This window comes from Capricornis sumatraensis, chromosome 16, assembly GCF_032405125.1.
Source record: "Capricornis sumatraensis isolate serow.1 chromosome 16, serow.2, whole genome shotgun sequence".
Classification (NCBI taxonomy): Eukaryota; Metazoa; Chordata; class Mammalia; order Artiodactyla; family Bovidae; genus Capricornis; species Capricornis sumatraensis.
This window is the reverse complement of record NC_091084.1, coordinates 24,375,493-24,390,967: the sequence shown is the minus strand read 5'-3', so window position 1 is coordinate 24,390,967 and position 15,475 is coordinate 24,375,493. Positions and strand designations below refer to the sequence as shown.

At 39.2% G+C, this 15,475-nt stretch overlaps 1 protein-coding gene across 3 annotated transcripts in view; it reads right to left on the bottom strand.

Moving 5' to 3' along the window:
* The window catches only part of BCO2 (beta-carotene oxygenase 2), a 66,362-nt gene extending 52,487 nt beyond the window's left edge, over positions 1-13,875 (bottom strand). For all 3 annotated transcript variants that reach the window (XM_068988592.1, XM_068988594.1, XM_068988593.1), the window contains exons 1-2: positions 13,757-13,875; positions 11,279-11,483 (exon numbers count right to left, since the gene is read on the bottom strand). In XM_068988592.1, coding sequence (XP_068844693.1) covers positions 11,279-11,483; positions 13,757-13,844 — 293 coding nt within the window. In that variant the 5' untranslated portion in view covers positions 13,845-13,875. The remainder of the gene's footprint in view (positions 1-11,278; positions 11,484-13,756) is intronic.
* Positions 13,876-15,475: the final 1,600 nt, after the last annotated feature.

The window sequence follows — 15,475 nt, the reverse complement described above, 5'->3', positions numbered from 1 at the left end:
AGTCAATCTTAATGGAAATCATTCCTGAATATTCATTGAAAGGACTGATGCTGAAGCTGAAGCTCCAATACTTTGGAAGAGCTGACTCATTGACCCTGATGGTGGGTAAGATTGAAGGCAGGAGGAGAAGGGGACGACAGAGGATGAGATGGTTGGGTAGTATCACCGACTCAATTGACATGAGTTTGAGGAAGCCCTGGGCGTTGGTGATGAACAGGGAAGCCTGGCAAGCTGTAGTTCATGAGGTCACAAAGAGTCAGACATGACTGAGTGACTAAACTGAACTGGACTGAAATACTGTAATAAACTATACAGTCTGCAGTTGGTTGTTAAAAACCCACAGATGTGAAGGAACCATGGGTACAAAAGGCTGACTATAAGTTGTAGACAGTTTTCCACTATGCAGAGGTTTGGCACGCCTAACCCCTGTGTTGTTCAAGGGTCAAATATATAAATATTTATTCCACTGACCCAACGTTGATTACAGATGTGGAACTACTATCACCACAGTATAGATGTGGAAACCAAGGTTCACAGCAAAAACAAATCAAGGTCACAGGACAGGCAAGTGGCAGAACAAAGATCTCAGTCCAGTGCTGACTCCACATCCTGGAACCTACAAAAAGTAAGGTGAACTAGAAGTTACTTCTCATGAAAGGGAATGGGGAAAGAGGGCATTTGAAGGGAAAGAAGAGAAAGAAAATGCACTTCAGTGTTCATTCCTGTCAGCCATTGAGTGAAGCCCTTTATATGCATTATCTCCTTGAATCCTCATACTCAGTCATTAAAATCAGTATTATTAGTCCCATTTTTCATATGGGAAAACTTGCTCAAGATTATGGTGCTGATAAGTGGAGAACATGGAATCTGAACCCACTCCATCTTACTCTAAAGAATATACTATTTCTACTATAGCAGAGAAATCACACAATGAAAGAAAAGGAAGGAATACTCAGGTCAGAGGCTGGGGTACATCAACACTGAAGGGACAAGTGAAGCAAAGTGAGCAGCAAAAAATTATTTTAGAGCATACAATCAGAGGGACAGGAGAAGAATCAGGAAAGTGTTATGTGGGAGTCTAGGGCCAGAGAATGTTAGGGCATTGACAAGAAGGTCAAATGTTGTAGAAAAGTAGACTGAGAACTGGAAAACCCATTTCATTTAACACTTACTAGGCTTTGGTGGCCTTTTTGAGAACTGATCCCACCTCCCTGGTGGCTCAGCAGTAAAAGAAACCACCTGCAAGGTAGGAGCCACAGGACAAGCAGGTTTGATCCATGGGTCAGGAAGATCCCTTGGAGGAGGGCATGAAAAAACACTCCAGTAATCTTACCTGGAGAATCCCATGGACAGAGGAGCCTGGCGGGCTACAGACCATAGGGTCACAAAGAGTCAGACATGACTGAAGTAACAGCACATATGCACGCACTGTACCATGGTGGGATGAAAAGTCCGATGGACGTGAACTGAAAAGACCTCAGGAAGCAGGAAAATAGAAACAATGAGGGGAGGAGAGAGGGTATTAGTTGGAGAAGAAGGTGCGAAGGAATGAGGGGATTTCAGGGTGAGAGGACACTTGCAGGCTGACATGGGGGATTAGCGAAGGAGAAACAATTACAAAGGGCAGGCAGGAATGATGCGGTGAGGTTTCAGAGGAGGGGAAGAGGCCTCTTCCTGCTGTGATGATGAAAGGCAGGAGTAACTCTCTGGGGAACTAGGGAGGTAAGGAAGAGGGCAGTTCAAGGAGCTCAAATCCCATTGTCCCTCTATCCATAATGAAGTGGGCAGGTGTGTCTGTTGACAGTCAAGGGGACAGGGAGAGTGAAGGAAGTTTCGGGAAAGCGACCCCATGGGAAGCTGGAAAGAGCTAAAGGTTTCCTGGCAGCACCAAGGACTCAGATGGCACTGGAAATCATAGTTCTGTAACCGAATCAGTCTGTTAGGTTATGTGATTTCCTCTAGAAATGCTTAGCAGGCCTGGACACTGAGCAGAGGAAACCAGAAATAGGCTAATGTAGGACCAGAAATGGACAGAGGCAGGTAGCTCACCAGGGCAAAGATAGAGAGGATGGTGGCAGTAAGAGTGTATTTGAAGGAATCTATAGAAATCTATAGATCATGGAATCTATACCAGGAAGAAGAAACTAAAGGAAAGCTGATAAACTGAAAAGATGGAGAAGAGCAAGACGAGAACATGAAGCAATTAAAGATAAGTTTCACAGGAATGGAGGGGTGTGGAAATCGGGGTTTTAAGAACAGAGTAGAGTTTCAGAGTTCAAGGTTTCAGGGGTAGACAATTATGTGGAATAAGCTTCAGATACGGCCTGGATAACCAAGCAGAGCTATTCTTGTCCATAGGTTAAGAGTCACGTTTACTTCAGGTCTCCACCACTGCCTTTAAACCTAAGTTGGGATCTCAAGATGGTGGAGTAGAAGGACATTCATTCACCCCTTATTGTGAGAGCACCAGAATCACAACTGACTTGTAAGCAACCATCAGTAGAAAAATGCTGGAGCCTACCAAAAAAGATACCCTCCACACAAAGACAGAAGTGAAGCCACCGTGAAGCAGTAGGGAGGGCACAACTTGATAGAATCAATCTCATACCCACAGGGTGTGTGACCCACAAACTGGAAAACAGTCATACCACAGAAGTTCTCCCACTGGAGGGAAGGTTCTGAGCCCTGAGTCCAGCAATGGGAAGAGAAGTCACCAGAGAGTCCGACTTTGAAGGCCAGTGGGATTTGATTGCAGGACTACCACAGGACTGGAGGAAACAGAAACTCCACTCTTGAAGGGCACATGCAAATTCTTAAGTGCACCAGGACCCATGGGAAAACAAGCAGTGATCCCACAAGAGACTGGGCCAGACCTATCTGCTAGTACTGGAGGGTCTCCTGCAGAGGTGGCAGAGCATGTAACTGTGGGAACAAAGACACTGGCAGCAGTAGTTCTGGGAAGTGCTCATTGGCATGAGCCCTCTTGAAGGCCTCTGTTACCTAAGAGAATTCAGCATCAGCTTTGCAACAAATACTGAAGGACCAGCTTTGCAACAATTGCGAAAGTAACTCCCCTAGGCAGGGAAGAGATCAGCAACTTAAAACACCTTTGTCACATATAGATTGCTATACCAAAACCTCATGGGAATAGCAAACCCAAAAACTACAACAGATACACACACAGAAAAAGCCACCCAAACACAACACTAAAAATGGTCATCAAACCACAAGAGAAGAGAAGAAAAAAGACCTACAAAACAAACCCAAAACAATTAAGAAAATGGCACATACATATCAATAGTAGGAGCACACATATCAATAATTACTTGAAATGTAGATGGATTAAATGCTCCAACCAATCCTTCAGTACTAAGAGGAAAATTTATAGCAATACAATCTTACCTCAGGAAACAAGAAAAATCCCAAATAAACAACCTAACTTTACACCTAAAGAAAGAAGAACAAACAAAACTAAGTAGAAGGAAAGAAATCATAAAGCTCAAAGCATAAATAAATGAAATATAAACAAGGAAAACAATAGCAAAGATCAATGAAACTAAAAGCTGGTGTTTTGAAAACATGAACAAAACTGATAAACCTTTAACCAGATTCATCAAGACAAAAAGAGAGAGGACTCAAGTCAATAAAATTAGAAATGGAAAAAGAGAAGTTAAACTGAAACCACAGAAACACAAAGGATCATAAGAGACTACTACTGTATGCCAATACAACTGTATGCCAATAAAATGGACAATATGGAAGAAATGAACAAATTCCTAGAAAGGTACAATCTCCCAAGACTGAACCAGGAAGAAATAGAAAATATGAACAGGCCAATCATAAGCACTGAAGTTGAAATTGTGATTAAAAACTCCCAACAAGAAAGAAAAAAAAACTCCCAACAAACAAAAGTCCAGGACCTGAATGGCTTCACAGGCAAATTCTACAAATCGTTTAGAGAAGAGCTAACACCTGTTCTTCTGAAATTGTTCCCAAAAATTGCAGAGGAAAGAAAACTCCCAAACTCATTCTATAGGGCCACTCCAGTATTCTTGCCTGGAGAATCCCAGGGATGGGGGAGCCTGGTGGGCTGCCATCTATGGGGTCGCATAGAGTCGGACACGACTGAAGCGACTTAGCAGCAGCAGCAACAGCAGCCAAAGCAACCGTGGGAAAGAAAAATAAAGCTGGAGGAATCAGGCTTCCTGGTTTCAGATTATACTTCAAAGCTATAGTCATCAAAACTGTATAGTATTGGCACAAAAATAGAAATATGATCAATGGAACAGGACAGAAAGCTAAGAAATAGATCCACTCACCTCTTGTCAATTAATCTACAGCAAAGGAGGCAAGACTATACAATGGTGGAAAGATAGTCCCTTAAATAAATGGTGCTGAGAAAACTGGACAGCTACATGTAAAAAATGAAATTAGAACATTCTCTAACACTATACACAAAAATAAGCTCAAAATGGGTTAAAGATCTAAATGTGAGCTCAAATCCTATAAAACCCTTAGAGGAAAACATAGGCAGAACACTCTGTGACATAAATTATATCAATATTTTTTTCAATCCATCTCCCAGAGTCATGGAAATAAAAACAAAAATAAACAAATGAGACCAAATTAAATGTTTTTGCACAGCAAATGAAACCATAAATAACATAAAAAGACAACCCACAGATTCAGAAAAAATATTTGTAAGTTATGTGACCAGCATGGGATTAGTCTCCAAAATTTACAAACAGCTCATTCAGCTTAATATCATCAAAACAAACAACCCAATCAAAAACTGAGCAGAATACATAAACAGATGTTTCTCCAAAGAAGACAAACAGATGGCCAAGAAGCACATGAAAAGATATTCAACCTCACTAATTATTAGTAGTGAATAGTGAAGTCGCTCAGTTGTGTCTGACTCTTTGCAACCCCGTGGACTGTAGCCTACCAGGCTTCTCCATCCATGGGATTCTCCAGGCAAGAATACTGGAGTGGGTTACCATTTCCTTCTCCAGGGAATTATTAGAGAAATACAAATCAAAATCACAATGAGATACCCCCTCACACCAGTCAAAATGGCCATCATCAAAAAGACTACAAACAAGAAATTCTAGACAGAGTGTGGAGAAAAGGGAGCCCTTCTATACTGTTTGTAGAAATATAAATTGATACAGCCACTATGGAAAACAGTATGGAGGTTCCCTAAAAAACTAAAAATACAGCTACCATATGACCCAGCAATCCTTTCTGGGCATATGTCCAAAGAAAAACATGGTCCAAAATGATAGCTGCACCCCAGTGTTCACTGTAGCACTGTTTACAATAGCCAAGATGTGGAAGTAACCTAAATGTCCATCAATAAGTGAATGGATTAAGAGGTGTGGCACATATATATAGTGAAATATTACTCAGCTATTAAAAAGAATGAAATAATGCCATCTGCAGCAATATGGATGACACACACCAAGATTGTCATACTAAGTGAAGTAACTCAGAAATATCTATGTATCATTTATATATGGAATCTAAAAAGAAATTATACAAAACAACCTATTTACAAAGCAGAAACAGATTTACAGATTTAGAGAAGGAACTCATGGTTACCCAGGGAAAGTGTGAGTGGGAAGGATAGTTAGGGAGTTTGAGATTGACATGTACAAACCGCTATGTTTAAAATGGATAACCAACAAGGACCTACTGTATAGCACAGGGAACTCTGCTCACTATTATGTAACAACCTAAATGGAAAAAGAATTTGGAAAAGAACATACACATGTACAGAGTCTTCCCTGGAAGCTCAGTGGTAAAGAATCCTCCTGCAAGGCAGGAGATGCAGGAGACATGGGTTCAATCCCTGGGTCAGGAAGATCCCCTGGAGTAGGAAATGGCCACCCACTCCAGTATTCTTGCCTGGGAAACCCCATGGACAGAGGAGCCTGGTGGACTATAGTCCATGGGGTTGCAAAGAGTGGGACATGACTTAGTGACTAAACACCACCACTTAAATGTATATATCTAACTGAATCACTTTGCTGTACATCTGAAACTATCACAATTTTGTCAATCAGCTGTACTCCAAAATAAAATAAAAAGTCTAAAAACAAAGAAATGCCCCCAAATATTTGCAAGTAAATTCTATTGAAAAGAAATATATGAAAGAGACTTGGGTATCCATAAAAAAGAAAGCTGTATATTATGATAACTGATAATGCCTTTTATATATTAAAAAAAAAGGAAACATTCTCCCATGAAAATCAATCAATCAATCAAAGTTGGGAGCTAATCACTAAACTAAGCCTCAGTTTTTTATCTCTTAATTTGAAGATATCTGTATTTCTCACCCAGGGGTCAGGCAAGATCTTGTTCTTGCTATATATGCCTAATGCTGGCTCTGAAAAATATTGATTTGAAGGCAATATAGACACTTACAAGGACCAACCAACCACACCCACTTTCCTTCCCCCACAAAGATCTTTCTGCTGCTTACAACTGACTAGAGCCGCTTCTGCAGCAGATGAAATACCATGTGCTTTTTTTAAGAGGCTGTTTTCCTTTGGAGGTGGACTGGTACTTTTATTTTTATTTTTCCTCCTCCTCCTCCTTTATGCTTCATGATCTTTTTTTCAAGTTATAAATTTCATGAAATCCAGATAAAAATAGGGAAAATAATTACTTCTCTGTTAGGGCTTAAGGGGGCAGGGGTGATCCATAGACCAGTAATTTTCTTTCTCTCTACCTCCAAATCAGCCCTCTACCCTCCCAGTCCCCCAACCACTGCCCTAAGCATTTAAAATAATTTCTCAAGGGCTTCTTGCCTCAGCTGGTTGGAGAGGGATAGGGTAGTAGAAGAACACTGCATTTTGTTTCCTTCTAGCACTGTCATCTTAGAAGTCTAATACTCAGTGAAGACAAGATGCAACTGATTCAGAAAATTAAACTATCTGAGTTATTAAGAAATATATCTTAAACATGCCCTAATTCTTGATTTGTTTCTAACAACAGGTGGAGAAGCACAGTATGGCCATGACCAGATTCCCACCAGGCCCACAGGAATAAGACTAATAGAAGGTAGAACAGGTGGCGGCCAAGCTTGGGGAAAGGGAGAATGAGGAGTTACTGTTTAATGGATGCAGGGTTTCAGTTTTGCAGGATGAAAAGTAGATGGATGGTGGTGATAATTGCACATCAGTGTGGATGTCCTTAATGCTACTGAACTGTACAATCAAAAATAGTTGGCAAATTTTAGATGGTAAATGTTATGTATATTTTATCACATTTTTTAAAAAGTTTCCTGGAATATCATCCACCCATTAAAAGTAAGTCATTCACATCCATCATTTAAAAGTGGACATGTAATTTCCAAATAAAAGGCAAGTCTTTGATTTTAATTTCTCATTTTTATATTAATTTCTCATTTAAAGGCTTTCTTCGCTTCAGTCACCCTCTGTGTTTTTTTCAGCCTTTTAGCTTTATTAAGGCTTTCAATGACTAAGTCAAAGATTCATGAAATGTCACATTGCACTTGAAAATATGTGGGTTATTTTCAAGTATCTTTTGATATTGATTTCCAACATAATTCCACAGTGATGAGAACAGACTCTATATCATTTCAGTTCCTTTAGATCATGAAATTTTTGTGTCTTGTTTTATGTCCCTGGATATGTTCCAGTGTCTCCTGGTTCATAGTCCATGGAAACTTGAATGGAATTTGTATCCTGCTACTGTGTGAAAATTGTATAAATCTTAATTATGCTGAACTTGTTCATAGTGCTTTTCAGGTCTACTGTATCTTCCATTTTTCTGTCTATTCATTCTATTAATTTTTGAGAGCTTGATATGAAACTCCAACTAAAAATCTTTATCTATTTAAAAAAATAATTGTAAGATATAGTGGAACTAAATGTAACTTTGTTCTGTATTTTCCAAGTCTCCTATAAATGTGTTATCATATGTTCATAATTTTAAAAATAAAAAATTAAACATAAATAAATACAAGAAAGTTTTTAAATAAAGGTTAAATTTAGATAGTCACCAAAAAAGTAAATCATTCAGATTTGTAGCAACACAGATAAAAAGCCTTAAGATAGTATAAAATTTTTAAAATAAGGACAAAAAATTCAGTTAATATCTAAAATATATATTTTTTAAAACTCATACAACTCAATAGCAAAAAAACACATAAACCTATTTTTAAAATAGGCCAAAGATCTGAATAGACATTTTACAAAAAAGACATTCAGATGGTCAACAGATATATGAACAGATGCTCAACATCACTAATCATTAGGGAAATGAAAATCAAAACTACAGTGACATACCACACCACACCTGTTAAAATGGTTACTATCAAAAAGACAAGAAATAACAAGTGTTGGGGAGGATGTGGAGAAAAGAGAACACTTACATATTGATGGTGAAAACATAAATTAGTATAGCCAATACCAAAGCCACAAAAAATAGACGATCCTCATAAAATTAAAAACAGAACTACCATATGATCCACTGCATATTAATCCAAAGAAATAAAAAACACTAGCTCATACAAGATGCATGCACCCTCATGTTTACTGCAGCATTATTTATAATAGCTGAGATATGGAAACAACCTAAATGCCCACGGATGGACGAATGGACAAAGAAGATGTATCAATAACCTCAGATATGCAGATGACACCACCCTTATGGAAGAAAGTGAAGAGAAACTCAAAAGCCTCTTGATGAAAGTGAAAGCGGAGAGTGAAAAAGTTGGCCTACAGCTCAACATTCAGAAAACGAAGATCATGGCATCCAGTCCCATCACTTCATGGGAAATAGATGGGAAAACAGTGGAAACAGTGTCAGACTTTATTTCTGGGAGCTCCAAAATCACTGCAGATGGTGACTGCAGCCATGAAATTAAAGACACTTACTCCTTGGAAGAAAAGTTATGACCAACCTAGATAGCATATTCAAAAGCAGAGACATTACTTTGCCAACAAAGGTCCGTCTAGTCAAGGCTATGGTTTTTCCTGTGGTCATGTACGGATGTGAGAGTTGGACTGTGAAGAAGGCTGAGCGCCGAAGAATTAATGCTTTTGAACTGTGGTGTTGGAGAAGACTCTTGAGAGTCCCTTGGACTGAAAGGAGATCCAACCAGTCCATTCTGAAGGAGATCAGCCCTGGGACTTCTTTGGAAGGAATGATGCTAAAGCTGAAACTCCAGTACTTTGGCCACCTCATGCGAAGAGTTGACTCATTGGAAAAGACTCTGATGCTGGGAGGGATTGGGGGCAGGAGGAGAAGGGAACGACAGAGAATGAGATGGCTGGATGGCATTACCGACTCAATGGACATGAGTCTGAGTGAACTCCGGGAGTTGGTGATGGACAGGGAGGCCTGGCGTGCTGCGATTCATGGGGTTGCAAAGAGTCAGACACGACTGAGCGACTGAAGTGAACTGAACTGAATTGAATATATATAAATACACACACACACAATGGAATACTACTCTACCATAAAACAGAAGAAAATGTTGCCATTTTTAACATGAGTAGTTTGAGGGCATTATCCTAAGTTAAATAAGCCAGACATATGATTTCACTTATATGTAGAACCTTAAAGGTTAAAAAGAAAGAAAGAAAAACAAGCTCACAGACAGTTAAATAAGTCAGACATATGATTTCACTTATATGTAGAATCTTAAAGATTAAAAAGAAATAAAGAAAAACAAGCTCACAGACATAGAGAATAAGTTGGTGGTTGAAAGAGACTGGTTATTGCAAGAGGTAAATGGGATGAAAATTTATTTCCAGTTATAGAATAAATAAGGGATGTAAAGTACAGAGTCAGATTATAGTTAATAAAACTGTATTGCATATTTGAAAGTTGCTAACAGTAAATCTTTGGCCTCCCAGGTGGCTCTAGTGATAAAGAACCTGCCTGCAAATAGAGGAGACATAAGAGAAGCATGTTCGATCCCTGGGTCAGGAAGATCCCCTGGAGGAGGGCATGGCAACCCACTCCAGTATCTTGCCTGGAAAATCCCATGGACAGAGGAACCTGGTGGGCTGCAGTCCATAGGGTCACAAAAAGTCAGGCACAATTGAAGCAACTTAGCACGCAGCACGTACAACAGTAAATCTTAAAACTTCTCATCATAAGAAAAACAAATTTTTATTAACATGTATGGTTAGGAATGTTAACTAGACTTGTGATGATAATTTCACAATATATACAAATATTGAATCATTATGTTGTACACCTGAAACTAACATGTCAATTATACCTCACTAAAAACTTTTTTCACATGATTGTAATTATTTAAAACAAATCTATAGAGATGGGGGAAAGATCAGCAGGAAATATTTCAAAGTGCTAACAGAGGATGTGGTACACACTTTTCCTTCACTTGGTTTTATATTTCAAAAAGTTTAATACAGGTAAAAACTTTCACAATGAAAAAAAATGTTTCTAAAATTTTTAAATGTTTAAAGCAAAGTAGATTTCTTCCCGACCACAATGGTTTCTCCACATCACTTCATGTCCCTAGTAGTCACACAGAGAAATGATACACCAATGAGTTGCTGGGCTTCTCATTTACTTACATATATATATTGAGTGCTACTTAACTACAGAGCACTATCCTAGATACTAGAGATACGGGTTGATCAAGAAAAGGTCCCTGCCATCATGAAACTGCCATCTAGAGAAACACAGCTAATAAGTAAACAAGCAAAAATATACTAGCTATTGATAATGCAGATAATTAAAATAAATAATATAAAAAACAGCACCTTTAGATTGGGAGATCAGGGAAAGCTCAAAAGATGTGAAATTTCAGCTGATATCTGAATGACAAGAATCAGACTTGGGAAGGGAGATAAGCCAGCCAATGCCAAGACCTTGAGCAAAAATAAACATTCCTGGTTTGAGGAACCAAAAGAGCCAGTGTGTCTGGGGAGTACTGGGTAAGAGAGTGGTATGAAGTGAAGACATTGCCCCTTCCTCCAGGAACTTGTAATGAAACAGAGCTCAGTAGTCATACAGATAGTTTCTGACACTTCTATTTTAAACTTTCAGATGACTTAAAATTTATAACAGTCTGCAAAGCAGAAGTCAGGACTTCTAAAGAAGAATTAAAATCTCCATTTTTTTTTCCCTGTAAGCTATAGTTTCCTTAGCTGTGATCAAAGGGATTGTGTAGCAATGTTAGCTTCTGAGAGGAAGCAGATATCATGCACATTACATAGAAAGAGCCCATGCTAAGAAAACTAAACTGTTCTCCAAAATCAACGCTTACTTATCCTTCCCAAACTCGAATTTCCCAGGTCCAACACGAAGTAGATAGCCATTGAGCCACTCAGGAAAATGTCCCTGGACTCGAGCTGAGACAACCTGCAGAGTCTCTTCCACCGTGGTTAGAAGCGGTGCAATGCATGGAAGAGTCTTCCCCTGACTAAAGATCACTGTTTTCTGATGAGTCTGTTCCATGTACTTCTTCAAAACTGTGAAGAGGAAATCAAAAAAACAAAAATTGTATCAGTCTTCTATAAACATGCCTGTTTCTCCATAGACAGTCTCATCTACTGGTAAGGAAAATGTAAACCTATCACCAAATACAGTCTCTAAATTCGTCTCCTTCCTTATTTTCAGCCCATCAACTCTTCAGTTCTCCACTTGTGAACCGCAATCCTTTTTGTGTTCCTGCAGTACAAATCTGCTTAATTAACTCAGGACTTTAATTACCATTGCTATCATTTCTCATAGTTGAACAATGCAGGCCTTTTCACAAGACTGAATCTACATGTTAACCACAGATGTGCTAATAGCTACATCTCATTGTTTAGTAAAAAATGCCCAGGACTTCCCTGGCAGTCTAGTGGTTAATGAAGACTTTGAGCTTTCACTGCAGGGGTATGGTTTTGATCCCTGTTGGGGAACTAAAATCCCCACATGCCACACAGCTTAAAAAATTAAATAAAGAAATATAAATAACCACCATTTGATATTATTACAATTACATTAATCTCAGTACTTTTGACAGACTAGAATGTGATTCTAAATATTTCACAGGATTTATGTGAATTTAATAGGATCTGAAACTTAATTTCTTCTATTTTAATGGTATACACATGAACGTACATGGCATTTCCTAGGAAAGAGCCGTTATAAATTAAATAATGCACTGATACCTGTTCTGAAATTACCTCAAATTCAAAAGCCACAAAAATTTATTTTAAAATAGAGAGCTGAAAATTGTCCCTATTATTTCATATGTATTCAGTGTTCACAGGCAGTATTGCCTAACACAGAGGGATGGTCAAGTACATAACTAATTGGATACTATAAGATAATCTTTCATTTTAAATCATAAAACTAACAGTGATATAGAAGTCTAAACTAGAAAAACATAGGTATACTAGTCTTTTAGTAAAATATTTTACAACATTGTATCTATTATCCCACTTCTTTAAAATCTTGCAAAAATTCAGTTTAGAGCACTTGAGACCTTCTCAGAGATGTAGGCTCAAAGCACATGCATACTAAGTTGTGTCCAACTCTTTGCAACCCTATGGACTGTAGCCTGCCAGGCTCCTTTGTCCACGGGATTCTCCACGCAAGAACACTAGAGTAGGTGCCATTTCCCTCTCCAGGGGACCTTCCCAACCCGGGGATAGAACCCCACATCTCTTACATCTTCCGCATTGGCAGGCGGGTTCTTTGCCATTAGCGCCATCTGGGAAGCCCTGTAAGTAACCAATTCTGTCAAATCAAACTATTTCCCAAAGAAAATTCACTTTCACCCTAAATGTCCTTCCCACTAGTCTATCCCTAAGGAAGTTTTATCTGTTGTTCAAAGTCTATCTCAAATGCTACTCCCTTTAAGAGGCAGCATGGTGTAATACTTAGAAGTGTTACATAGAGTTTTTAAAGAAGTCCGTCAGAATGCAAATAGTAAAATCAAACATTTACATTAGAAGATGTAGCAGTGACTTTTAGTTGAGAAAGTCCTAAGTTAAGTCGCTCAGTTGTGTCTGACTCTTTGTGACCCCCTGAACTGTAGCCCACCAGGCTTCTCCGTCCATGGGATTCTCCAGGCAAGAATACTGGAGCGGGTTGCCATTTCCTTCTCCAGGGGATCTTCCCGACCCAGGGATCGAACCCAGGTTTCCTGCATTGCAGGCAGACGCTTTAACCTCTGAGCTACCAGGGAAGGTTCCAAGAGAAAGTCCTAAATAGTGAATATTTTTGCTTTCTTGAAGAATACCAGGGGCTTCTGAAGTTTCCCAGTCTGTGTGGAACAGATTCAGGCAGCAACACTGCAGAGGTGGGAGTTAAAGGAGAGTGAGTCAGGATTTGTTAACTTGTTGTCAGGCAAACAGCCTTTCTGTTTGTAGATTTTATGCAACATACAGGGGCGAGATTCAGGGTTTAGAAATTCTCTTGGATCTGCAATAGGAAAAATATTCACTATTTAGGACTTTCTCATAGTGAATAGTGAATATTTTTCCTATTGCAGATCCAAGAGAATTTCTAAACCCTGAATCCCACCCCTGTATGTTGCATAAAATCTACAAACAGAAAGGCTGTTTGCCTGACAAGTTAACAAATCCTGACTTAACTCTCCTTTAACTCCCACCTCTGCAGTGTTGCTGCCTGAATCTGTTCCACACAGACTGGGAAACTTCAGAAGCCCCTGGTATTCTTCAAGAAAGAGGCACAGAGTCCTAAGTTCAGGAAAAGGAGAGAGAGGAGAAGGAAGGGGCAAATCCCCTACCTGGGATCCGGCGTAATATCATAGAAAGGAAATCAACTGCAATGGTAGAAAAGCTGCTGACTGAACGTAGAAAAAGTTGAGGAAACATTTTTGTGTTGAGTTCTGCAGCAGCAGATCCTGTGATTCCTAAATCCTCATGCTGACTAACAGTCAAAAACTCACTTCCTGGGCTGTCCTTGGCTCACTGACAGAATAGGAAGGGGTGGGGTTGGGGATTGAGAGGTGGGGCTTCAAAACATGTACAATCTCTCTTAGTCTCATTTTCAGGACTAGTATCCCTACAACCTGTTTATGATAAGTTGCTGCTTGAAATACTGAAATTGGACCACCAATAGTGGTCTCCCTCTCTAAACTTTCCTCTTTCAAATCTGTCCACTGATTAAATCAGTTGACCCAGGGTATCAATTTCATTGTGCCACTCCTTCCCTCTGAATGATTCAGATTTCCTTTACAGAATAAAGTCCAAGTTTAGTCTGACAACAAGACTCTACAATCTGGCCACAATCTACATTTCATCCTTTGTCTTTCTGCCCTTCTAACATTTCATCTTTCGTTTCCTATTCACTTAATTTACAGAACATCCTCAGCAATGTAATATGAATAAAGCCCTGTGAAGGTATACCCTTAAAAATGAATAACCATACATCATTTTATTAATATAACAAATATTTCTGAGCTCCAATCTAATACTGTGCTACAAGTTGAGAACAGATTCTATCCTGCTCTCCAGCAATATAGATGATACACTATTCCCTTTTGTGAATTCTCAGTCCAGTAAAATGATTTGCCAAGTGTTTTTATTCTTCTGTGCCTTTAAACAAACTTTTCCCTGCCTGAAATACCCTCCCTCTTTCCTTTTCAAAAACCCATTTCAAAATCTACCTCTGTGATCCCCTTGCCAAAGCCTTCCAATAACTCCCACTAAAAGGAGTTAATAGCAGTGCCACAGAATTTATTTATGACTGCACTGGGTCTTCGTTGTTGCACATGGGCTTTCTCTAGTTGCAGTGCACAGGCTTCTCATTGCGGTGACTTCCCTTGTTGTGGAACATAAGCTCTAGGCACATGCGCTTCAGAAGTTACAGCCTGTAGGTAGGCTCAGTAGTGGTGGCACACGGGCTTAGTTGCTCCATAACATGTGGAATCTTCCTGGACCGGGGACTGAACCCGTGTCTCCTGCATTGGCAGGTGGATTTTATCCACTGAAACACCAGGGAATTCCTGGTAGTCCAGGAAATGCTTTTAACACTGACATATCATGTCCTCCTAGCAAAGACATGTAAGTGTATTTCAAAAAAGGAGTGGTTACAGTCATTAAATAGAATGCATTTGAATCAGTTCTAATAAGGTGGATAAAACTGGAGCCTATTATAGAGTGAAGTAAATCAGAAAGAAAAACACCAATACAGTATATTAATGCATATATATGGAATTTAGAAAGATGGTAACAATGACCCTATATACGAGACAGCAAAAGAGACACAGATGTAAAGAACAGTTTTTTGGACTCTGTGGGAAAAGGCAAGGGTGGGATGATTTGAGAGAATAGCACTGAAACATGTATATTAGCATATATGAAACAGATCGCCAGCCCAGTTGAGGGGTGGAGCTTCAAAACATGTACAATCTCTCTTAGTCTCATCTTCAGGACAAGTATCCCTACAACCTGGTTATGATAAGTTGCTGTTTGAAATACTGTAAATGGACCACCAATAGTGG